Source organism: Triturus cristatus, chromosome 8, assembly GCF_964204655.1.
Source record: "Triturus cristatus chromosome 8, aTriCri1.1, whole genome shotgun sequence".
In the NCBI taxonomy this organism is placed as follows: domain Eukaryota; kingdom Metazoa; phylum Chordata; class Amphibia; order Caudata; family Salamandridae; genus Triturus; species Triturus cristatus.
Window position 1 is genome coordinate 1,094,737,642 of NC_140591.1, and position 25,727 is coordinate 1,094,763,368.

The window sequence follows — 25,727 nt, forward strand, 5'->3', positions numbered from 1 at the left end:
TCCCTGCGACACTTTGTGATGGGTCGCTTTTGGTAGTGCGCTGTTTTAGGACTAGCGCTCGGGCGCCCCTTGACTGGGGCATTTATGCGCTGTACAAATCCTTTAACCTAACATAAAATTTCTTGTAAGAAATGGCTATAAATTTGGACTTCGGGAAGGGGACTGGATGTGAACTCTTGACCGAAATTCTTTAAGAAGAGGTTGTCACTTGTGGTTTCAAGGCTTCCAATTTAGTCTGTCGTGTGTCATCTGTTTCATGTAGTCATTTGTTTTTACAATATTTTTTGCTTGTTGTGTAAACCTTTTGCAGGATTATGCATATGTCTGCATGCAAAACCGAGGTTTACAGGAAAAAGTTTGATGAGAAGTATCAGAGACAGAGCTTGTGGGCCCGTTGGACCAAATAGGAGTACATTATTAAGATTAACAAGCTCCAAAGTTCTGCTATTTCTAATTTAGGCCAATCTTCTTTCACTTAAATTTAATGCCATCAGACTTAGGGTAGGTAAGCACAATATCTATTTATGATCATTTGCCCTCAGATTTTAATCTTGCAGTCAAGGAATTTCTTGATGGCAGGCCGTTTTCCTTGCTAGTAAAAAAAGCATGACCGTAATTCAGATGTTAGGTTAGCGTGTTTCAAAATGTGTTCTCTCGCATGGTGTCAATAGAACTTGGAGTATATTTGCATGTTGTGTACACTTTCAACCAAGGATGACTTTGTTTTCAACCATGGATATCTTTGTTTCTAGTTGCCTGTGTCAATAGATTCTGTAAAAGAGATGTTGGATTCAGTGATGCAGGAACTGGGTGAATACTGTGGAGAAGAGAGCCCTGTCTTCAACAGTGATTCACCTCGCATGAATTCAGAAATTAAGCACTCTACACCATCTCCAACAAAGTTTACTTTGTCACCAACCAAAAGTTTTAAGGTATGTACATGTCACACAGATTTGTATGACAATTTGCTGAAATTCATTTCACTGTGAGCCGGGTGCAGTAGGAAAGCATGGTAAAATTCCTTCCTGTCGGAAGTTGGCTTTTTATGTAGTGTACCAAAACGAGGTACACTATGCAGAAAGTGCAGACGACTCGTATTGGTTTACATTGCTTAAATTGATAATCCCAAATACTCTCTTGTGGTAGTGTGGACGAGCATTTTTGGCTCATCAGAGGGCAGTGTTAAGCATTTGTTATACACACAGTCAATTAATGAGACACATACTCAAGAAGAAACTCAAGACCAATTAAGAAAAATAACATATTTTTATATAATTTTAGACACCAAGAACTTCGTTATCAGGTAAATACTTAAGATGTTATCATATTTTACAGTAGAAACAGTACAAAATGACAGCTGTCAGATTTGAGGCCTGAACCTCGAATGCGATAATGTTTTCTTATGGGAGAAACATTCACTGTATAGGGTCACTTACAATCGACTTAAAGAAATGATCTTCTGAACTTAAGGGGACAAGGTCTAAGAAACCACCAGCAGTTAAATTTACCCTGCCTTGGGGCGTCCTTGAGCAGAGGTGCCGGTTGCGATAGTAGCCTCAAATGCTACCCGTTAAAGTCAATGGGGAAGGGTACCTGTAGAAAGAGGCTGCACATGGGCACTGGAGTACAAGTCTGGTAGAACCCAACGGGGGCGCAGTTCTGGAGGGTCTCTGGGGCACAGGGGCACCGTTGGTTTCCTTAGACCTGGGCTGTGGGGCTCTGGTGTCTAGGCTTTTTGTCCAGCTGGGTCGAGCTGCCAGAGTCTCACTCTGTGTCAAAGACCTGGTAGAGGGGGACAAACAGGGCAGGAGGGTGACTCTCGGTGCTGGCCTAGTGGATCCTGATGTCCCTCGATGGTAGGTTGGTGTTGGCGGTGTCTGGGCTGAATACGCGCAAGCTTTGGTTGTAGCAACTTCTCCGGTACCCCTGGTATTGGTGAAGGGCAGCTCCTAGGTTTCCTTGCACTCCAAACTCAGTGGGGAGACGGATTTGACCTCCTGGTGGGCCCAGGGCTCGCAGAACGCTAAACCAATCAGCTGCAGTCGGTGTCTGCTGGTGCAGGGAAGTGGCTCCTACACTCCAAGGAAAATCTTTCTCAGTTGTTGAGGTACTGGGCGTCCTCCAATGGTTTGGGGAGGGTGCCCAGCTGTTTATGAAGTCTGTATCAGCGATTTGCATAGTACTAGCAACCTGGCAGGGTTTGGCGCTAATTTTTGGTGCAGGTATTCTGTTCTCTTTGTAGGTCCCTCTTCATTTTCCTTGGTTCCTATTAGTCGAAGTCTTGACTGTTTTCCTGATGTCAGGGGTCCACCTAAATACTCAATGTAGGGGAGTGTAGGGGAGTAGTCAGTGGGCTACTTAACCCTGGGGTTACTACACCCCTTAGGTGACCACTTTCTGTGAGGAGTGGGCATTACCCTGTCCCAGAGTTCCTAATTTCACCACAACCAAGATGGTGAAATCCTTTCTTAGCTGCCCGCCCTATGTGTGTGCCCAGTCTGATAGTGTAACATGCCTCTCGACTATCTAATTTCCCGCCTGTTCTGGTGCCAAATGGGCCTCCGGGCAGGGAGTGGCATTCCCTAAGTCTGGGGGAAGCCGGGGTCGCATACCAAAGACGTCAGAGGCTTTGAAGCCTCTGGCCTTGATATGCAGATTCACTAGCAATTCTGCTGTAGGAGGTAATAACGCCTCCTGCTGGAGCAGGCATTGCTCCTGACCTCCTGAGAGCATGTGCTCTCACCTACAGGGGGTCAGAACCGAGTCTGTGGTGGCAGGCTGGAAGAGTCCAGTCAGCCAGTACACTAGCGGACTGGTAAGGTTTCAGGGGGCACCTCTAAGGTGCCCTTTGGGTGCATGTCATAATAAATCTAGTACTGGCATCAGTACAGGTTTAAGACAAGGTGTTTAATACCAAGAACCAGTATTTTCAGTGAACCCATCATGTAGCTGGTGAACTTGTAATGACCAGTGCATACACTTAAGATGGCTTCCCTGTTCACTTGTACTATCTAGTAATTTTACTAGTAATCTAGTAAAAGTGGAATTGCGCTGGCACGGTTGAGTCTCCGGGGGGTCTGAGAGCCTCTTGCCAATCGCCATTGTCTAATTGTTTGAGATCTCTCATCCAGGTGGCTTGTAGGTCAGGAAAAGTGTGTGTAGATTAGACCGATTTGTAAATGGGGTACAGTTTGTGTTGGATCGGGGGTGGTTAATTAGTACCTGGGCCTATAAGGGACTGAACTCTGGGATCTCCTTCAGGTTGAAATTATAGGGCAAAAGACCATATCTAATTTGCAGGAAGCGGTAGAATTGAGTTCTGTGTAACTTATATTCTGCTTGCAGGCTTGAGAAGGATTTAATAGTTGTCCCTACCCTAATGTCTTCCTGGGTGGTGATTCCAATTAGGTTGTACTCTCTGAAACCTTCCAGAGATTACTCCTGTGGGAGCCAGCATCTGATCCACAGTCATATAAGGCTCCTGCTCCTGCTCCAGCCCTGCTTGCTTGGAGTATTGCTCCAAACTTGGTAGACTAGCAGAATTGCCAGGGGAAGCGTCGATGGGAGGGGTGCTTAACAGGTAGTGTGAAATCAGGGACCTTTGCATGGTCCACCTCTCCGAACCGTAGACTGGATCATCTCCTCGCCCATGGTGCCACTCATTAAGTACCACTAAGTTTGCAGCCTTTTAGTATGAGAGGAGACCTGGCATGGCCAGGCCGCCTTCAAAAGTTGATTTGCGCCATTTAGTCAGTGCAATTCTGGGTGGCTGACAGTTCCAGAGGTAGCGCCGCAAGGCCTTGTTTAGGCGCATAAAGAAAGTCTTGGGTATAGGGTATGGGTAGTTTTGTAACTGATATTGTAGTTTGGGGAGCCCAACCATTTTGTAGATTGCCGATCTGCCTATAAGTGAGAGTGGAAGCGTGGACCAGAAGTCAAAACCTGCCTGCAGTCTGTGGTTGTAAGTTTATCCTCCAGTCTCAACAGCTTTTCTCAGTGATGTATATTCCGAGGTATTTGAAATTATCTGTGTGTACCCTGAGGTCTGTAGCCCAAGACAGCAAATGTGTCCTGCTACCTACTGGGGAAATTTAAATCTCTGCATCTCGCTCACCTGCTGGGGGACCCATTCATCGTCCTGCTGCCCAGCAATTGTAGTCGCTGTTCCTGGGCTCTCTTTGGCTGTGTCTCCCCTGCCGCCGCTACTGCATCTTGCGGCCGAGAGCGGGGGGACACTACAGCCCCCAGACTCCTTTGGGCCCTGACGCCACCTATGCGCCCGGAGGCGCACAAAAGTCCACGGCTACCTCTGGGGAGCGGGAAGTTTAAATCTCTGCATCTCGCTTACCTGCTGGGGGACCCATTCATCGTCCTGCTGCCCAGCATTTGTTGTCGCTGTTCCTGGGCTCTCTTCGGCTGTGTGTCTTCCCTGCCGCCGCTACTGCATCTTGCGGCCGAGAGCGGGGGGATACTACAGCCCCCAGACTCCTTTGGGCCCTGACGCCACCTACGCGCCCGGAGGCGCACAAAAGTCCGCGGCTACATCCGCGTCGCGGGACGCGCGCGTGCGGGGCCGTGCATGGCCCGGGCAAAGGGCGGGCCGTCTAAGGCAGTCATAGGCCAAAGGAGGCCGGGCTGGGCCACCCCTCTTGGCCCCGTAAATCCTGCCACCCCCGGCGAAGTGACTTTTTCTGATAGACTTGGTGTATCGCTGGTGTAGCATACTGCCTGTCTTATCACCTGCTGTGATTTGTGTGTATATATTTATCCTATAGCAATGTCTACGCGCTCGGGTAAGGGAGGTGTGTTAGGCGGAGCTTCAGTTAGTGGCACCTTAGATCACTTTATAATACGTGCTTGCTCTGTGCTTGAAAAAGAAATTGCCATCACAGAACGCCGACTCTCTCTCGACCTGCTTAAAGACAAACGCTCCTCAATAGGCGAAATTGCACTAGTTGTTTCCCCTGTTCTAGATAACATCTTACCAGATGGAATTAGAACGGGGAACACACATCACATGCGGACTAGTGTAGATACAAATCCTCCTAGCTCTAGAGATCATGGTCCCCTAACACAGCTAGATCTATCATATTCTCCTCTGCTGGATACTCCCATAGTTGCCTCGGAATCTATTATTAATATAACTCCTTCTCATGAAACCCCTGTCTCCCCCGAGTTTTCTACTATAGCAGGCCCAAAATCCGTTCCATGCAAAAGAAAAAGAGTGGGTAGTGGCCATAAGGAGGATCATATAAAAGCACCCAAGAAATGCAAAAGTAAATCACGCAATAATCTTGATAAGAAAGTGGGTCGCATAGCGCCTCCCATATCCCATCAACAGAGGACTAGATTATCCTCTGTACATTCTACCAATTTGGTCCCCCAAAGCCTTGCAGAGCAGCTCCCTTTACATCCTGAATCACAAGAAGACCCCGAGCCCCAAATTTCCCTTGTTGGCCAATTCGAGTTACTTATCAAATCTCTTATACTTCCTCTGACGGCAAGAGTAAGAATATTGTCCGAGAGGCTTGAGAAATTTGAACAAACCTCCCTGGACAACTTCTTTTCTCTCAAATCCCTAATCCAGTTATATTCAAAGATGGGCCATGATAATCCTGCTATTACTGCCTCCCCTCCAATTACTCACAATGTGCCTACCTCCCAAGCTGCTTCACTGCATCCAAATGCTGCTCTAAGTCTAGGGAAAAAGAACGGAGTTATTTCCTTTGGTACCAAGCCCTCAGTATCCACATCTATTTTGGGCAGTCTACCTGCAAATAAAAAATCAGCCCCTGGTCCGACTGATAGTCCCATAACTCTTGAAGCATCGGGACGTGGGGTAAAGCCTGCACAGAATCTTTCTAAATCATCTAGCAAGGACCCCGCCCGAGCCCAATTGAATGACGGCACCACCTGCCCCGAACAAAACTTAACCTATATTAACCTCCCACCGGAGTGTCTACCCTTCGCTGCTGTTTTAACAGGAGTCCCACATCTTAAAGCTGGCAAGTCAGAATCTTTTACTGAGCTAAAAAACAAAACAACACACTGGCTGAACACCAATAGGCCGCTTCCTAGACACTTGGATGGTCACGTTCTCTATGTTAGAAGGGTTTCTTGGGTGGGTAGTAGACCGAAGAAAATGTCTGGCGATTGTGTTATCGTAAATTTTAGGGATCCCCGTGTCACTAAGCTTATCTGTAATCACCAACAACCAGGTTTCAATACTAATGGCATAGGATGTTTAGACTTAAGCCAATTCTACTCGGACTCTGTATACTTTCATCATGCACATTCCTTCTTTCATTTGCCCCATGATGGGTACCTTAAGGGATTTTGGACCCCCAGTGAAAATGTTTACTCTTCATCTGTCCCCAACAGATACTGTGAACATTATGGTCGCTATGACTCTTATTGACATGGAATTCTTATTGGGGATGGTACTCATCTTTTCGCTGGGGACCAAATCATTGAAGAGATCACTGAAGTAGTTGGAGTATCTATTGACCCAACCGGGGATTCCCCCCAAACTATTCTGAGCCTTCATGCCCAGCAGTATAGCCCACAGCTTACCCCAATTCCTCAGGACACTAACTATTTCTCATCGCCTTCCTTATATAGCTTGTCTCAGGCTTTCCCCAATTCCCCTATTCCCTCCATAACACGAGATACAGCCACTGACGTTCTTTCTTTTAGGGTTCTAAGCTGGAATGTAGCTGGCCTCCCCAGCAAATTAGATCTCCCACATTGGAACTCCCTAATAGTGCCCTACAGCATCTGTATTTTCCAGGAGACCTGAAGCACAGTGCCTCACCACATGGTCGGTTATACTACCTTCTTTGTACCGGCCACTTTACCCTCGACAGGAGGAGGACGCTCTTCGGATGGCCTCCTGATTTGGGTTAGTATTTCACTTGGGTGCACTATTAGGCAGGCCCCTATCGCTTCCCCTGATATCTTAAGGCTCACTCTCAAGGGAGCCCAGGGAATGAAGTCTCTTGATATACTCAATGTTTACGCCAGGGGCCTCAGTGGTGGAGCCCTGTCACCTGCTCTTACCTTTCTAGAGGATGAATTACGCAAGTGTCACCATGCATCCCACATCTTGGTAGCAGGAGACTTCAATTGTTCCTTCGAGCCTCTTGCCTCATTAAATCTTCCTGATTTATTTGAGGACGATGCTAAAAGAGGCATTCCGTTATTATCATTACCCCCTATCAAGAGATGGACAAAATCAGCCGTATTCATGAATACTATGACTCTAGAGTTTGGATTAAGGGCGGCAAACGGCAGAATACCCTCTGATCTCCAAGGCACTCATACCTATAATAGGATAAATCACACCTCAAGGATCGATTATATACTCCTCGATCTTAAGCTTTGGACACATGAGGTGGATATGGAAATAATTCCCTCATATGATAGCGATCACAATCGGTTATCCCTCAGCATTAAATCGCTATGGGAGGAAGCACCTGGGTCTTTGTTTCCGCTAGTAGCCAGCTCCATGCAAACCCTTGGGGTACGTCCTGCTAACTGCGAGAGGCGCCTAAAATGGCGCAAAGTGATGCTGGACGATGAAAAAGTCGAATTGATAAGGACAATACTGCATGCAGCACAAGATGAGCTGGCCTCACCAAGCACTCATGAGATTGCTTGTGATAAGGCTCCACTTGTTTTCCAAGGCACTATTAACAAGTTGGGAAACCTATTTCGAGTACATAGCAAAGGCGGGCCACCGAGAGGCAAGGCCAAGTGCACACCTATGGACGGCTGGTACACACAAGATTGCAAGAAGAAGAAGTCTGCCCTAATTGCGGCTCTCAAAAGCAGGATTACTCCAAAGATCCAGATGGCTAGGAAGGACTATAGGATTACCGTCTCTAATGCCAAAAAGTCTTGGGAGGAACAGTATTGGCAGGCACTAAGGGAGGCTTCCCTTAAACGCGACCCTGGTTCCTTCTGGGATACAATTAGATCTAAGAACAGACCAACCCACGAACTCCTGACATGTAATATCACGAGTATGGCCTGGTTTGAGCATTTTCTCAAACTCTATTCTTCCCGGCCCGAGGGCGTGGGGATATTCTCCTTTGAAAGTGTGCTCTCCTCTATGGACGCACTGAGCACCGACCCCTTTACTGAGGGGGAAGTGCTCCACGCTATCAAGTCCATTGTCCCCCAGAAGGCAGCTGGTCCGGATGGTATTCCTGGCGACGTCCTCAAATTAGATCCACCCAGATGGGGGAAGCTCCTTTCTATCCTAATCAACGCCATTACTAATGGTGCACCGGTCCCCGAATCTTGGAAGGGGGCCGAGGTCGTCCCCATCTTCAAAAGGGGCGCCAGAGACGATCCAGCTAACTACCGCCCAATTAGTCTGATCGACTCATCTCAGAAGGTGATTGGGAAAGTGATTCTGGAGAGGATCTTATCTTGGGCGAATGACAACAACATCCTCTCAGACTATCAAGCAGGCTTTAGAGTCGGGACAGGCACCATCGAACAGGTCTTTAGACTGTTCCTTATCTATTGGAAGGTTGTCCTTCTTGGAAAGGGCAGCCTTTACCTTGCCTTCATAGATCTTAAAACAGCATTTGACCTTGTTCCCCGCGATACCTTGTGGTGCGTCCTGGCCAATATGAAAATTCCCCCTTACTTGCTGGCTTTATTAATAAAACTTCATGAGGGAAACTATGCCCAAGTACGTTGGGGCCCACAGGGCCAGAAAACAGAGAGAATCCCAGTGAACAGGGGTGTCCGCCAGGGATGTGTTCTTGCCCCTACCCTTTTTTCACTTTATGTGAACGGCGTAGTGGACCATCTGAAGGAAGTCCCTTCTGATGCACCATCCCTGGCGGGCGATCGAATTCCAACTCTCCTGTTTGCTGATGATACTCTTCTGTTGCCAAATCACCCATGGGCTTACAAATTCTCCTTGATAGATTTCAAACCTTCTGTAATGATAGAGGCCTTACCATAAACGCTACCAAAACAAAATACCTAATCTTGAATCCACCTAAAAAATTAGGGCGGCCCCCAGTCTTGAACGCAGCTACCCTTGAAAGGGTAAAAGAATTCGACTATTTGGGCATCCGCATTACAGACACCATGCGCTGGTCATCTCATTTACAGAAGATGCTTTTAACCCATAAGAGGGTTACTGGTGCCCTCCTTAGGGAACATCGTTCTTCTACGTCTAGGCCAATAGCCCCAGCTCTGGATATATAGAAAGCAAAAGGTGTGAGCTCGGCACTTTATGGTGCTGAACTATGGGGCTCAAATAATATTGACGAGCTTGCTAAGTCTGATTCCAGTTTTTATAAGGAACTGATGGCACTTCCGCAGAGCACTCCTGTAGTGCCCTTATTAATGGATCTAGGGTGCCACGCGATGAAAGACCTGGCAAAAGTACGCCCCTTATTCCTCTGGGCCCAGCTTTGGAGGACTCCTGAGCTAGCCAAGTATGCGGAAGGCCTATCCGAAATACTGTCTATGCCTGGTTGGTATAAAATCAAATGGCTGAAAGACGTAAAGGCTCTGCTTTTTGACCTTGGCCTTAAAGACGCTTGGGTGAATAGAACCTCGCCCCCGAAAGCAGAGCTAAAGTAACTATACTGGAGTTGGGTTATTGCAAAAAGGAACTCTAGCTCACAAGGTGGCAGAAGAACCATTGAGTTTCTTATGCTCAAAGATGAAGTGCGCTATGAGCCTTACCTTGACATTATCCAGAAGTCTTATGATCGAGCCCTTTATTTCAAGTTTAGGGTTGGTACTCTTCCAGTGCGCGAGTTGACCGCGCGCTGGAAACCACCATCCCAGACATCACCATTTTGCCCTTTTTGCGAGACTAAAGTCGAGTCAATTGCACATGTTTTATTTGCATGTCCCGAATACAAATCCCCAAGATCCTATTGGCTCAAACCTCTATGTAGAGACCTGGGTACACGCGACCATCTCATAGCTTTGCGCATTCTCAAATCAGACACGTGATCTCTGTACGTCTGCGCTCTATCGAAATTTCTGAGGTGGTCTTGGCTTATAAGAACGAAAGCCCTTGTAGCCCTTAATCTAGTAGGCCGATTGCCTTTATTGTCTATCTGTATTTTCCTTTTAAATTGTCCTATTTATAATGTTTATATGTACTTTTAACCTTTCACCCACCCTGGGAATTTGACGACACAACATCCTCATGGCTTGTTTTTTGGTCTCACATATTTGTTTGTCATATTTGTATGTGCTTTTTAAGATATGTTTTTATCGAAATAAAGCTTATTTCAACTTCAACTACTGGGTATGGGATAGATTTAGTAAAGTTCATGTGTGATCCAATGTTCCTGGGTGCCACACAACTGTGCGTTCACTCACACCCACTTTGCCAGAGGCTCAACCACCAGCGCGAAGAGTAGCGGGGAAGGGGGAGGCAGCCCTATTCCGTCCCCTTGCATATGGAGAAGGCCCGGGACATCGATACCCCCACTCGGATCATGAGGTCAGTGTAGAGGAGTTTGACCGACCCATGAATTTCTGTCCAAAGTTAAATTTAGTGAGATGAGTCGAAAGGTAGGGCCACTCCAACGAGACAAAGGCCTTACTCAAGTCGACTAAGAGTAGTGCCTAATCCCCCAGTATCCGGCCCACCAGAGCATTCTGTACCTGTTGGATATTGTTGCGTGGCCCCACCAGGCCTAAAGCTGGCTTGGGCTGGGTGGACCAGAGATCCCAATAACTTCAGTAATCTATTGGGCGAGGACGTTCGCCTAAATCTTAACTTCTGTATTTAGCAATGAGATGGGGCAATAGGAAGAGCAGTGGGCCAGAGGGTGACTTGGCTTGACAGTCATAGGTCGGATGGCAGTCAGCCTGTTTTAAGTGTCTCCTGGCACGTGTCTGCGAATAGTGGACTCGGGAGCACAGTGCGCCGTCAGAAATTTTACTGGAAATCCATTCAGATCTGGAGTTTTGCCTGATTGAAGTTGAGCCAGGGCCTTTCAAGTTCTTCTGGGGTTAGCACCTCCTTGAGGGATTGTCTCAACAAATATGAGGTGTCAGGTCGGCAGGTCTTTTATAAAGGACGCTATGTCACTTTTTGGGTCTGTTCTTAGACTAAACATTGGAGTAGTAAGCCGCAAATTTGGCCGCTATCAGGGGTGTGTCTGTGATGTTCTCTCTTGCATCATTCACCAGCCTGCACACCAGTGGGCGTGTCGCAGCAGGCGAGCAGAGGTGGTGCGGAGTCTTGACTCGTCTAGGAGTGTCTTCGAATTAGGGATTGAGTGTATGTAATGTTTCTAAGGAGAGCCGCCTCCATGGATGCGGCATATCACCTTTCCATTTCCTGCAATTGGGTTTTCCACTCCGCAATCTCCTTTTGATTGCATTGTTTCTTCCCAGTTTGGTTGGTGATGACCCTTCTCAGTCTGGCTGTGAACGCCTCCCACAGTGTCCCTGGTGAAGATACTGTTCCTTTGTTGTGCAATATGAATTGATCTATTTAACCCCCGGAGATGCTCTCTTGCTTGCAGGTCTTTGAGTAGCCATGCATTGAGTCTCCATCCCGTGCCCGTTTGTTGTGGGCCCAGCCGCACTATAAGCTCAACTAGGGGGTGGTCAGACAGCCCTCTGCCTAGTATTCTAATGTCTATTATCCGTGGGGCCTCAGAAGTGGGAAGGATAAAGTAATTGAGACAGGAGAACACTCTGATTGTCTGAGTAATGGGAAGCCATGTGTGTCAGGGTGATGCCTAGCTTCTTTCAGTGCCATATTGTCTAGAAAGGTGGCCAGGCAAGTTACTTGGGTGGGAGGGTGTGGCCAAAGTTGTCAACCTATCCAGGGCCCCTGAGTCGTCATGGGGGGGCCATGGGTGTGGATCTCTCTCTGAGTGTTGATAGGATGCCTTGCCATGGTGGAAAGTACCTTAAAGCTGTGTGTATACACCCCCTCTTCCAATACTTCGGAAACATGAAGTGCGGAGAATGGTGGGGAAAATTGCCTACTTGGCATTTGAACTCTAAACCCTTTTCTACTCCCCAACTACCATACATTGACCCCTTAAAAACAATCCATTAACAGATGTCTGCAGGTATGATTTTAGAGCAGGGCCGTGGGGTTGCAGTATCTTAGTGGCTGTTTGGCCCCGCCACTGCCTAGTCTTTGGTCTCGGGGGAGAACCTTTGGCGTTCTAGATTGCTAATCGCTTCCTCTCCCGAATGGTGGCATCTCTTGTTTTTCCGGGTCCTGTGCGGCAGCCGCAACCAGGGCCCCTGCTGTCCGTCAAGGGCGCGCCTTGTCTGTGTCTCTTGTCCTTCTTGATCCAGTGCCACACACTTTATGGGCTGTCTTAAATGAGAAAGAGCCCCCTGCTACTAATGGGGAGTTCCTCTAGCAAAGAATCAGAGAATAGTGTCCAGACTAAGAAGAAGATTAAAATACGCCGCACATGTGATAAACATATGTTACCCTCAATAAGGAGTACGTCCGCCCCGTTAATGGAGGGCTGAGTAATTCACAGCACTCATAAGAGAATGTAACCTATCTTCTACATAAGGCAAAGGGAAAAAAAATACTCAGTGACAGACATGAGTTTTAAGCCTATCCACTAGCCTAAATTGCACATCAAAAAGACAACATGACTCTGAATATGAAATATTTATTGATATCTGTTCTACAATTTGTTTTTGTCTTTGATGTATATCTTATGATTGTCGGGTATGAATAGTGTGCAATCAGAGTGAATGATGACATGGTTGCGGTGTGCATGTGGATTGTTTTAGATTTGATCTGTATATATATTTAATGCTTAGTTTGTAATAAAATTCAGTTTTGTGTTTTGCAACATATCCACATTTTTTTTGTCCTCCTTATGCCAGTGAATGATTATAGTTATGTTGTATATTAAGTTTGAGTTGCCCTAGGAATTTGCACTGTGAAAAAATGGTCTTGCCAGCAAATATGACTATTACGCGAGCTATGAAGAGGAGCATAAATTCTTTCATGGCATGCAATTTCTGTCCGTCTTCCACGACCCAGCAGTCCCCTAGCAGGCCACGCCTCGGGACAGGCAACCAGCACACAACATTCACGGCTCATGCTATAAACAAGTGTGCCATGTCTCGCCTCTTTCACCCCGTCAGGGTCACTCCTGCAGCTTGCCTCTGGATTCAGACGGATTAAGCTGGGATGGCTGGCGAAGACTAAAGATTTGCAGCTGCCATCTTTGCTATTCAGGCCATGCCTGATTCAAAAACCTGCATGAACCACTACTTGCAGTTTCATACAGATTACAGTAAGAAAACAGAAACCATTGAATACATCTTGACTATCTGCCTGTATTGTAGCATTGAAGTCAAGAACACTGCATATCTGATACATTAAATAAAAGCTCCCATCACACCTGGACACATGTAGTTACTGAAAGAGATGGCACAGTGTCTCATAAGGGACCCTTGGCTTATCATTTGGCAATCTAATTGAATTTGTCAGCCCTTTCCACAATAATACCATTTGCCATGATTTCTTGGGACCGAAACAGGATTTAGATTGAGGAGCAATATTAAATATAATTGATTCACAGATTTTATGTCACTAGAGGATGCATTATCTGTATAAAGGAATATAGGCAAATACTCGTGCCTAGTTAGTCACTTAGGAAATTAAAATCCTAGTAGATTTTTGATATGATTAATCATTTGTATCCAACTATATTTCGTATGAGTAAAGTGCATGGGCGAACATAGTTGTGGGCAACATGCCTCTTGACCAAGTCCCCAACATTACCTACTTGGGGGGGTAAACTTGCCACATAATTTCACCTGAAAGCACAAAGTGGGCAAAAACGCACTTAGGCTGACTCAAGAGAAGGGAACAATTCTTAAAATGGCAAAAAATGAAATTTAAAAACTGGCTTCCAGCTCTTGAGATTTACAAGATCAAAGCCAAACATTCAGCACTTTGTAGAGCTGAACTGTGGCGTCGTGAGGACATTTGTAGAAAAGAAATTCCTAAGGAGCTTAACTAATCTGTCCACAAGTACGCCCATGCTGCCTTTAGTGCTACACATGGGATTATTTCCCATTGCCCTGCATGTTAAAATGAGAAGTATGCTATATTGGCACAGGCCCTGGTCTCCACTCCTGAGTTGGAACCGTACAGATGACCGATTAAAGAATTACTATGTCAGAGGGACCACCTTAGAATTCCATGGCTAGCTAATATAAAGAACATGCTTCACCATCTTGGCCTTGATCTTATCTGGGCCAACCCGGTTGAAGTTATCAATATATCTAGACAACAGATAAAAGAGAAGGGTAGAGACTTTATGGGGGAAGAAAAGATAAACAACTGATGGTCTGGTAATCTGAGTGATGAATTTTTGGATCACAGTAACCTCCCAATGTACTAATCATCTTTTGAAGCTGTACAAGGCTCTCAAGTTAGGCAACTTTATTTGAAATTCAGTTATGGCACCCTTCCGATCCTTGGATTCACCTCCAGGTGGAGCGATGGGAGCAGCTCTAACGACACATGCCCTGCATGCACCCAATCATCTGAATCTATCACCCATTTTTTCTTGTTTTGCCCAGCCTGCAGGCCTCCTTGCTAAAGATGGATAATTCCAGTGTGCCATCTTATTGGGTTGAGAAGATGCAAAATCGCGCTCTGTATCTTGAAATCTGATACGAGGGAGGTGATAGTGGTCAGCATGGCCCAATTTCTGCAAGCTGCATGGCTAATCCTTAAACAATGCTGATGGCCTCTTCTCTGCAAGGATCAGGAGTTGATTTTTGAGCATGTATTTCGCGCTTATGCAAATCTGAGACAAATGTTCCATGGTCCCAAGCGGTAAGAATAAGGAGCCTGCCCCTATCTATGACCCTGGTAGTGAGGGCCCTAGGTTATTAGCCTAAGCAAAACCAGTGGCCCTTATGTAAAGAGGGAGTAAATTATCCCCATAGAAGATGTAGGTTATTGTGGCAAAAAGTTATTTTAAGCAATAAAAAAATGCTGCCAAAAGTGAACCTTGATAGGAATTTTACTAAGTTTTAGAACATTTTTAGCTTATTTTGACAATTTTAGAATTATTGTCATTTGATGGGAAATGTAAATGTGACATTTTAAATTGTTTTTATTATGTAAGTTTTATGGATTATTATATCCGTAATAAATTTTGATGATGAAGTGCAGTAAACTCACATATGGGTGCTTGATGGAAAGATTTACAGTGTTATGACCCTTGGATTGTCAAGTGTGCTAACCACTTTATCCAGTGGGGCCTTTAAAGGCTCCATTACAAGCATCTACAGCCACCATCAAAATTAAAGACAAATCCTTATCCATGGCATCCCTCTCTAATTGCTTCTACACCTCTTTCTGCAAAAATCTCTTCCTGACCGTCACTTTCGTCATGTACTTCCATTTGTCAGCAATGATATGTCTAGAGCACCAGTCAATTTTAAGGGCACTTGGGATGCCTTGTTTGGCCAGCCTGAAAAGAAAATTAAAGCGGCCCAGTCGAAACAGTGGTTTCACCGCTCTGTTTGTGACACTGCAAAGGCACAAACTGTACGTTTTTGACTCCGTAGTTTCACATTAAGCAGTGCATTCATTTTCAGTAGAATACCTTGTACTCTACCAGAGAGGCTTGTAGTAACCTCCCTGTTCATTTTGTAAAAGTGTCATTGGTACATTAATTACTTTTAGTGATTCAAATTCCTCAGTTGTACTGCGTGGGTAGCTTTGCTTTGTTAAAAAATGAGTTGTATTTCCTCAGTGTAAATCATAACAATTTCAAGTATTAGCTACCATGCCTTGTGGATTTCTGCCAAAGTTGAACATTTTGATGCATTGTTCTCTCAGTTGGTATCTACTTGTTGCTCATCTTGCTAACATTCATTTGATGTTGGCCAAATAATAGTGTAGACGCTCTAGGCACTTTGTAATGCTCGTCAAAAAGTCAGCTACAAATCGAGGCAAACCCTGTGTCGGATCATGAGGCAGTGGTGTGTATTGGAAAAAAAAAGGCCCATCTGGAGGCTCTATTTCTAGCTTTTCCGTCACATCAATTCCCCCAGATAGAGCAGCTACAAATTCTCTTGTTGAGCAGTCTTAACGTGAATTTAGTAGAAGCTCGTAAGTAGTACATCTGTGGTGCAGTAATACTTTTATCTGTCGCCTACGTCAAGCTTTCTATCCTTTTTTTTTTCCACAATTTGGTTTTACATTAACAGTGGGCTGTTCATTTCACGTACAATTAATGTATTCAGACAGTGGAAGGTATTACCCATACAACTCTTCGTGTGTACACATACCAGTTCATTACTCATGGGATGCATTAGTCACTTGGGTGCACACTCTTTTATTCTGTCAGTCTACAGCTCTGCATGAAGGTACCCACCCCATCCAAGCTATGTTGTCTGAATATATCCCATGCTTCAATGTACCTATAAAGCATTGTGACTCTGAGATCCAACAGTAACCAGCTCACTTCCCCAGTGTCAGTCTTAAGTGTGTCTGATGTGTCCTGTGGATCCTGAAGTTTGATGGGATTTTCTGGGTACGGCTGTCCAGCGCCTCTGACTTAGCTCATTGTTCGATGCACCAAGCCCCATTATGGCAGGCTGGTCATCTGTATGTCAGAGGGGCCCTCACGATCATCAGCCCACCTTACTGTTACACCTCTTCCATAAAGCTTTTCACCACCTCTGATCACTGGGCAGTGAGGGGCTGCCTGCACCTCTATGTTCTTCATCTCGAAGAGTCACTCTCTCTCTTCCTGTGCCCAGAAGGTCATGTCTGCCTTCCACCAGCTATGTGGTGGGCCTGTCGGGGATTTCCAGAGGCATGCAATACCTCTGCGGTCTACTCGGAGCACCAAGTCCAAAACGTTTGCCCCTGCAGTCATCTTGGCTTGTCCACTGAATAACCCCAGAAAAAATGTGTTTGAGTCATCACCAAGATTTCCCATGCAAGCACTATATTTCGGTGACAGGTTATCTAAGAGATTCACTATCTGTATTTGATCCTGGATAATCCTCTCCTTTCTCTTTTCTCTCCCCTCTCCCCACCTGCAACGGTTCAATATGAGTTTTAACTATGTTCTGACTCTTGTATGAGCAGATATTAGCAGTAGGACCCCTTACATGCAATTTACTAAGTATGTTTCATTTATAACATCCTTTAGGTTTGTTCTACTACATGGCTACCTGATGAAGGCATAACGCAGAAACGTGCGTAGACACAAATTTCTTCAGCCATGACAGTTTTTAATTACGTCAATGTATTTGTATACTGAGTTGTAATCATTTCAAACTACAGTTCATGTACAACTTGAAAACATGTCATTCATGCTCTTTACTGTCCATTTTGGAAGTATTTGAATCAATAGTGCATAAACAGTCGCAGTATAAAATGAATGAATGAGTATGCCTGCAGATGAAAAGAGCAGTAACGGACTAGCATATACTATGTACGTTTAGAATGCTCTCGGTTTCTTATTTGTCTTATTGAGAAAAAAATATTTCTATACCCCCAAAAAAACATTGTTATACAAATAAAACATATATATTTTTGATATTTACTTGGTTGATTACATATTTGTTTTGTGTATGTATAGGTCCACTCCATGCTATTTCCTAAATGTTTTTCTTCACTTGTACATTTTCCTCCCTGATTTAGGAAATTTAGTCTGGTACCCCTTCTTGCTTGCAAAAATTTTCTCCACAGCCAGTCTGTGCGGTGTTGTTCTTTGACCTTATCCATGGTCTTTCTCTTCCCCTTTTTTGAATGTTGTAGTGGCTGGGTTAACTTTCTGTTCACAATTCCTGGCACATTTTTAGGTCGAGCATTCGAGACCTCTTGTATATACTTTAGTATATACTTATATGTGTATGTACTTATATGTGTATGTACTTTGTGGGCTCTGGAGATCAGCCCTAGGACTTGTCTGCTTCCGCATAGGGACTTTTTCTCTGTTCAACTGTCTCTGTTTAACTGTCTTGATAGAAAATGCCCAGCAGAGGTCAGTAAAATACCAGAATCTCTTTAGCATTCTCTAGATTCCAGTCCATTGAAATTGTCTTCCACGAGAACCCGTAGACAATAATATTTTCTTCAAATATTGTATTTTCAGTTAAATGACCACCTAAGGCCCTGCTTTTATATTAAAAACAGAGCTTTGGACTATACCATTTCCAACTGAAAGGAAATATTTATCTCCATGTGTTCCCAGACCTGGCGTGTCACGCAGTTTGGTGCCTACGTCCCCTCCATGTTAAAGAACAGTAGATGTTTCAGCACCCAGGCTAATGTGCTGCATAGCTAAATATATATAAGGTCCCAAACGCGAGACCGATTGCATTGCAAATGCTTGTTTTATTTAATTCTAATATTAGTTTCTACACACCTGGTCACCTGTCAGACTTTCCACCACAAATTCCTCTCAACAAAATTTTGGGAGGTTAATACTTGGACTTAACAGTTTCTACTGACATTACATCACACACCATCGTGGTTAGGAACGTACATCTCCACACCCATTTCCTCATACAATATGGACAAACTACAAACATTTGGGTTTTCAGACGAGGATTTTGCCTCTCTTGTAGAAGACTCTGCCTCGGAGGGGGGGGGGGTATCAACTAATAACACCACATTAGGTAATGAGGATTTTGACAAATTAACGCCTCTTAGGAATAAGGTTAAACGAATAGAACTGCATGGTCATTTCATGCTTGAATACCTTAAAGCTGGCGTAATTCCTCAAGTATTACGAGTAAAAAACATACTGGGCCTATTCGTACAGATACGAAAGTTTCTGGAACGCTGGTCTCTTATAGCGAACAGATGTTCCCGAGATCTCATGATCTTAATAATTGAAACAGCGAAGGAACTCGTTCAGACCCTTCTAGAGAAAGTGCAGGCACTTGAAACAAAAATTTAAAATAGCCAAGCTCTAGAGGAAGCTACAAAAAAGCTAGAGGAAGTGGAAAAAGACATGACCTCCTATAATTAATAAAAAGGAAAACGGAGAAACTCAAAAAGGATATACGGTTCTCTACACCAGAGAAAGTTTATCCATATCTAGCCGAAAATTTTAATCAGCAAGAACCCATAGGTGAGGACCAACATCAGTCCACCTACCAAAGACCCCCTAGAAAAACAACTACCTTTTCGGACACTTCCGACTCTGAGGGAGAAAGCTATAATCAGTTTCAAGATCAAAGCACAGGATAGAATATGACGGGAGTACAAAGAGGTGCTCAGAGTCCTTTTTTAGCCAGGCGGGGGGCACAACGAACATGGTGGCGTACGACATATCAGCCCAGGTTCAGAGGAAACCGCCAGCGGTCTCAGAACCAGCCATACTAACAACCTCTAAATCACTACCAACAAGCGCAGATTCAATACCAGAATGAGAACCAATATCTGGTAACACGACATGGCCAGTATTGGCGAGATTAGACGAAATACCCATTTTCAATCTGAGTAACAAAAGATTAGACTCTTTCACAGAATCCCTGCTGACCAAAGGGTTTTCTTTTGTCCCTCATGCAAGAGTGAACAAATTTGAACTATTTCAAGATCTTATGATCTTTTTTCGCAAAATCCGTCTCCGTTCCTTTTTTGAAGGACAAGATAATGATGTTTAACCCAACAGAAATAGGTCAGGACTTACACCCATGTCCACCTTTCTCCCTACCTTGGAACAAGTAGGTCCAGAGATCGGGATCTTTGAACATGTTGTTTTTAATAAACTAACTGCAGCCATGAGATATATTCCTGCCCCAAGTTACAACATATATCTGATAGAGACTACTAGCCGCAGATTCCTTAACGTAGAATTATCCCCAGGCGTGTTACTGGACCCGGAAAACTTTCTAGCCCAGCATCCCTGCGCGCCTGGGGGGGGGGGCGGTACCTCGTGACTCCTCCCTGACGTCTTCCGCGGGCGTGACGTCAGCAAGGTGACATTAGCCCCACCCAGGCAGACTGACTGCAGTTTCCTTCTTTTCCGTGTGCCACGCGGAGCTGGATTGTGTCCCTGGCCTGTTTTCAGGCCTTCTTTTCACGCTTTGCGTTTTCTTTGGGAACAGTGTGCTCGTCTTGCGCGCGCCAGATGTCAACGACGGACCCTCACCCCATTTGCATGTGGTGTTTGGGGGAGCACCATGACTCCACGGACTGCGAGGCTTGTCAGCAGATGAAGCCGAAGTCCCGGCGGGAGCGCCGGATGAAGCTCCTTTCGGCCCGCATGTTCAGGCCAGCGTCGTCACCGCGCCCGTCCCCTGCAGAAGAGTTCAAGAACCGCCGCTTCCGTCTCCGACATCGTCCCTCTCTGAGGCCGCAAGGGTGTCGCTTGCCCGTTGGTAAGTGTCGCAGCTTGTCCCCGAGGCCCGGTCCCCGCCCTGTTGGGGCACGGGTTCTCCGCGGGTGGTGCGGCCTCGCGCGTCGCCACCCTACCCACAGTTTCCTGGCGTGGGGGCGACCAGAGTCCAAGTGGAGGCCTATGCTGCGGCCCTGCAGGCCTCCTTGGCTCTTCCTCCTCCTCCTCCTCTTCCTGAGACGTCCACGGAACCCTTGCCATGTGCGGGGCCTTCTGCGGAGTCGCTGGCAGCTCTGGCGCCGACAGGTTCGGCTTCAGGTCTTGGAGATGTGGTGCTGTCGGGGTGCGGCCCTACGGGGTTCCCCCTTCGGCCCACGGTGCCTCTGCCTCGCCGCAAACCCCTGTGGGGGTCCCTGTGGTGTCGACGGAGGTAGCCGGGACTCATGACTCATCCTCGAGTCCCCCTCGGTCCTCTGGGCAGGAAGCGGCCTTGTCCGAGGCCGAGCTGACGCCGGGCAGGCGGCGGCTGCTGTCGGCGCCGCTGGGGCTGGCTAGGGGCCGGGGTAGGTGGTGGTGGTAGGGTGGAGGTAGTCTCGGCGTCCCCTTCGGCGCCGGTCAATGTTGCGCAGGCGCCAGTGGCGGACTCCACGGCGTCTGGTCGTTGATTCGTCTTCGGAGGCCCCCTCTTCTCCAGCGGTTTGGCAACTTTTTGTCTCTTCTTCCCCGGAGATGGGACGCAGCGTTGTGGCTTTTTTACCGGCGTCTTCCAAGGAGGGCTCTTCGCCATCCCCGCACCCACAGTCTTCTCCAGAGGCGCCTCAGGTTCCCCACTCGTCTGTCAACCTTCCTCCTTTCCAAGCTTGGCCCTTTCTTCCTCCGGCTGGGCTGGGGGAAGGCCGGCTTAGCTTACAGCCGTCGCCCATGGAGGAATTGCTCTCCCCACTGCGTTGCCCTACGGAGGCGAGTGCTGCCTTTGCCCGGGCTGTCTCCACGGCGGCAGGGAGTCTGCGCATGGGCGAACCGGCTGCCCATTTCCCCGCGGATCATTTGCTTGAGGTGCTCCATCAGGGCTCTGGTGGAAGGGAGCTGCTTCTTCCCTTCGAATCTTCTCTCCATAATTCTTTCTTGGGTGCCTGGTGGCGTCCTGCCACGGGGAACCCGGTGCCCCAGCCGCTTCTGCACTGCCATCGTTCTGCTCCGCATGATCCTGTCTGCCTTGCCTTCCACCCTTCTACCAGGGGCCCTCTTCTGCAGACTGCCTTTCCCTCCTTGCCATTGGTGTTGTCTCCTCCTTCGCGGGAGACCCGGTGGTTGGATTCATGGGGGCGTAACATCTTTGCTTCCTCCAGTGCCGCTTTGCGGGTGCTCAACACGCTTTGTGTGTTGGCCAGAGCCACTTCCAGCTTGTGGGATTCCGCGAAGTCCCTTCTGTCTTGTACTTCTCAGGAGGGTGCCTGCGCTGATCTGCGGCACCATGTGTTGGATGGCCGGGAGCTGGCCGCGTTCATTCTTCGCTCGGCTCTAGATGTTTCTGAGGTTCTTGGTCACACTATGGCTTCTTCAGTAGCCCTCCGTCGCCATGCTTGGCTGAGGGATAGTGTTTTCCCTGAGAATGTTAGGGAGCGTCTGGTTGACCTCCCTTTCGATGGCACACTCTTGTTTCACGCCCCTGCAGATTCTGCCATTCAGCGGTTCCTTACAGGGCCTCCTCCTCTTTTTCTTTCTTTCTTTCTTTCTTTCTTTCTTTCTTTCTTTCTTTCTTTCTTTCTTTCTTTCTTTCTTTCTTTCTTTCTTTCTTTCTTTTTCCTCCTTCCTCCCTTTCTTTCCTCCTCCCTCCCTTTCTTTCCTCCTCCCTCCCTTTCTTTCCTCCTCCCTCCCTTTCTTTCCTCCTCCCTCCCTTTCTTTCCTCCTTCCCTCCCTTTCTTTCCTCCTTCCCTCCCTTTCTTTCCTCCTTCCCTCCCTTTCTTTCCTCCTTCCTTCCTTCCTTCCTTCTTCTTCCTCCTTCCTCCCCCCGCTGTGTTCTCCCATTGTTTTCTGGGTCTAGTGTTCGGTAGCCCCGGTTGTGTGGTTGGTGTACCTTCAGGGTCCTTCGGTGCTGTTGGGTCAGCCCCCCCCCACTTTTTTGACTTGTGGTTTTGGCTGTTGGTAAGCCTGTGTAGGTCCTGAGATTGGGCCTTTTTGTGTCTTCTTTATTGGCTGCTTGGCAAGCCGTCTGCGGTTCTACCCGCAGGCTTTTCTGTTTTTCCTAAGAGGTGTTCCCATGTTTTCTTGGGACATAGCTTCCCCTATGTGGGGTACATGTAGCTATTACATAGCTCTGTCATGTGCTGGGGAGGTGTGGTCACCCCTTTTCGGGTCCCTTGCTCTCCTTGGCGTCCCGGTATATCGCAGGTGCGGTCTCTTTGTAAATTATCTTGTCGGAACTTGCGTTGCGCCCAGGTCTGTCCTTCTCCAGGTTTGCTACGTCGCTAGACACGCATGGCGTGTATTCTGCGGTATCGTGTTGTGGCGATTCCGCCCTTCTGTCCGGCGTTTTGGCCTGGTCCTCTCTCTGGTGTTCCAGAGGGACTGGCTTTTCTTGGCTTGCCTTTCTGTGTTCTGGTTGACGGCCTGGGCCCATCCTCCGGATCTCTTTCTCTTCTCTCTGGTCCCACTTCTTTCATGGGGCAGTGTGTGTTCTGGACTGGCCCCTCCCTTGGGGGGTGTCCTGGCCCTCCCTGGCCTCGGCCTTCGGCTTGCGCCTGGCTTGTTCGGGTGCACTGCTCCGTGGTGTTGCCTGCTGCTGGATGCGCATGCCTGCTTGTTCCGGTCCACCGTCGTGGCCTTTTGCTATGTTTCTTGGCAGTGGGGCCGTTCCTACCTTGTCCGCTGCTTGCGGCCGAGGTGGGTTCGGTTGTTTCTTATCACTGTGTGTGCTGCTTACGGCGGGCCCTGCCTCCGGTTCTACCTCTTCTCCCTGGGATTCGAGATCATTCTTCTGTTCCTTGGGGCCCTTTGGGCGCTGTCTGCCCCTGCGGGGTGTTGGGCGATTCTCCCTTAGTTCAGCTTGGGATCTCCTGGCCTTCCCTTCTTGTTCCGGTGGCATGTCCCCTGCTGGGGCCCTGTGTCTCTCCTACTGGGGAGGCTCTCTCGCAGGCCCTTCTCCCTTCTAGGTATGGCTAGAGTATCTATTCTACGTTAAGGAATCTGCGGCTAGTAGTCTCTATCAGATGTTTTGCGAGGACCCTCTGCTTGGTTTGCTGCACTCGCAGGGATAATTCTACATTAAGCAATCTACGGCTAGAATCGTCTCTACCAGATACATCGTTGCCGGAGGTAAGTAACTTGTACCTCGGGAAGAACATAAAGCACTAAAAACCTTACACAAGACAAAACAGTGACCATCAAAAGTTGTGACAAGGGTGGGGGCATAGTCCTCATTGACACCAACCAATACGTCCACAACATGGAAGCTATGCTCCAAAATACACAACATTATAAATCGATCAAAAAAGACCCCACTAAAAGGGTCCAAAAGCTAGTGCTTGATATTACCACTCGGGCACTGAGATTGAATCAGATCTGTGACAAAGAATGGGATTACTTGAATACTGACCAGCCTAGGATGGCAGATATTTATGGAATTTCCAAAATTGACAAAAACAGTACAAACCCACCTTACAGACCAATTGTAACCACAATAGGTTCTGTCACAGAGCTACTCTCTAAGTACGTCAACACCATACAGAGACCTTATGTCCCTAGAATATCGTCCTACATACGGGACACTCGAGACATTATAAACAAAGTGGAAAACATTCAATTCAATCCTATGACCCATACCATGGTCACCATGGACATCGAAGCTCTCTACAGCAATATCCCCAAAAAGGGAAGCTGTGATATGGATACCTTTGACATTGATTGCCCTAGAACATTCATTGTGAAATGTCTCCACATCATTTTACAAGAAAACACTTTCGAGTTCCGTGGATCTCTCTACAAACAAACTAAGGGAGTAAGTATGGGGGCATCTTGTGCCCCCACGGTAGCAAATATTTATATGGCTCTTTGGGAATCCAAATTCATTGCTAACGAGATAGCCCCTTCAGTGAATCGGTCAGTAATTGTTCTAGTTACATAGACGATGTCTTCTTCATCTGGACGGCGGATGACAAAGACATCCTCAACTTTGTATCTTGGCTAAACCTCAGTGACAATAACATCTTTACAGCAACCTCTAGCAAAAGTAAAGTAGAGTTCTTAGATATTGTTATCCAAAACAATATAGACAATCTTGAGGTGTACCTGTACACAAAACCCATGGCCCGCAACACATTGTTGCACTTCAAAAGCTTTCAGCCCCAGTCACAAAAAACCAGCATCCCGTTCGGACAGTTCCTGCGGTTATGCAGGAATTGTACCAAACTTGAGGATGTTGATACCAGAGCCATAGAAATGAAAGAAACCTTTCTGGCTCAGTGGGTGCCCCAGAAGACTGGTCCATGACTCATATAAACGAGTACGGTATTATGACAGGCAACACTTACTCTCACAGCGTACTATTACACCTAACCCCAGATTGGTATTTGTAACACGCCATTCTACGATGAAAGAATAAATTTGACACATCGTAAATTCTAATTGGCATATCTTAAATGCCAATAGAGACCGAGAACACCATGTACCCAAACCTCTTTCTGCGCACAGGAAAAACAAGAATCTTAAAGACCTGATAGTACGCTCGTGCATGACCAGCCCCCAGAAGGATTTAAGACAAGTACCAATATTGGCCAACAAACCCCCGGTTGGGAATTACAAATGTATGAATTGTTGCATGCCAATTTGCCATTCAAACTAGTACCTACACTTTCAATGCAACCAAAACTGATTTGAAAAGTCTGACTAACTGTAAAACTTCAAACATCATATATTTAATTCTATGCCCTTGCAATCAGGGTTATGTGGGTGAAACCTCAAGGACAATGGCCACACGTTTGACAGAACACAGGTCAGCTATTCGAACCAATAAAATCAATGCTCTATTGGTCAAACACTATATGGAAGCCCAACACACTACCGATGATATAAAGGGGCTAATCCTTGAAAAAATCCAGATCAATACAGGTAATCAGAGTGCCGAAATATGGAAACGCAGAGAAGTGTATTGGATCTTTATTTTGGACACCTATAGAAAAGGATTGAACAGCGAAATCCCATGGGATCAAGTGATCCGATACAACAATAATTAATGTAAATGCTACTCCATCAGTATCCAGTTGTAGCTTCAGTGCCTCAGAATGCATGTTGATGTATCTATATGGCTGCCAGCTTCCATCTCGCAGTCTTCGCTAGTGTATTTATGTTAATATAAATGTATAGTAGGTTTATTTTGAGTGCACATATAGGCAAACACATTTTTTGCGT

The 25,727-nt window shown here is 46.6% G+C and overlaps 1 protein-coding gene across 1 annotated transcript in view; it reads left to right on the forward strand.

Moving 5' to 3' along the window:
- RGPD4 (RANBP2 like and GRIP domain containing 4) overlaps positions 1 to 25,727 on the forward strand; it is a 795,990-nt gene that overhangs the window by 316,317 nt on the left and 453,946 nt on the right. Inside the window, exon 16 of the mRNA XM_085622637.1 lies at positions 753 to 932. Within this exon, the coding sequence (XP_085478763.1) occupies positions 753 to 932 (180 nt within the window). The remainder of the gene's footprint in view (positions 1 to 752; positions 933 to 25,727) is intronic.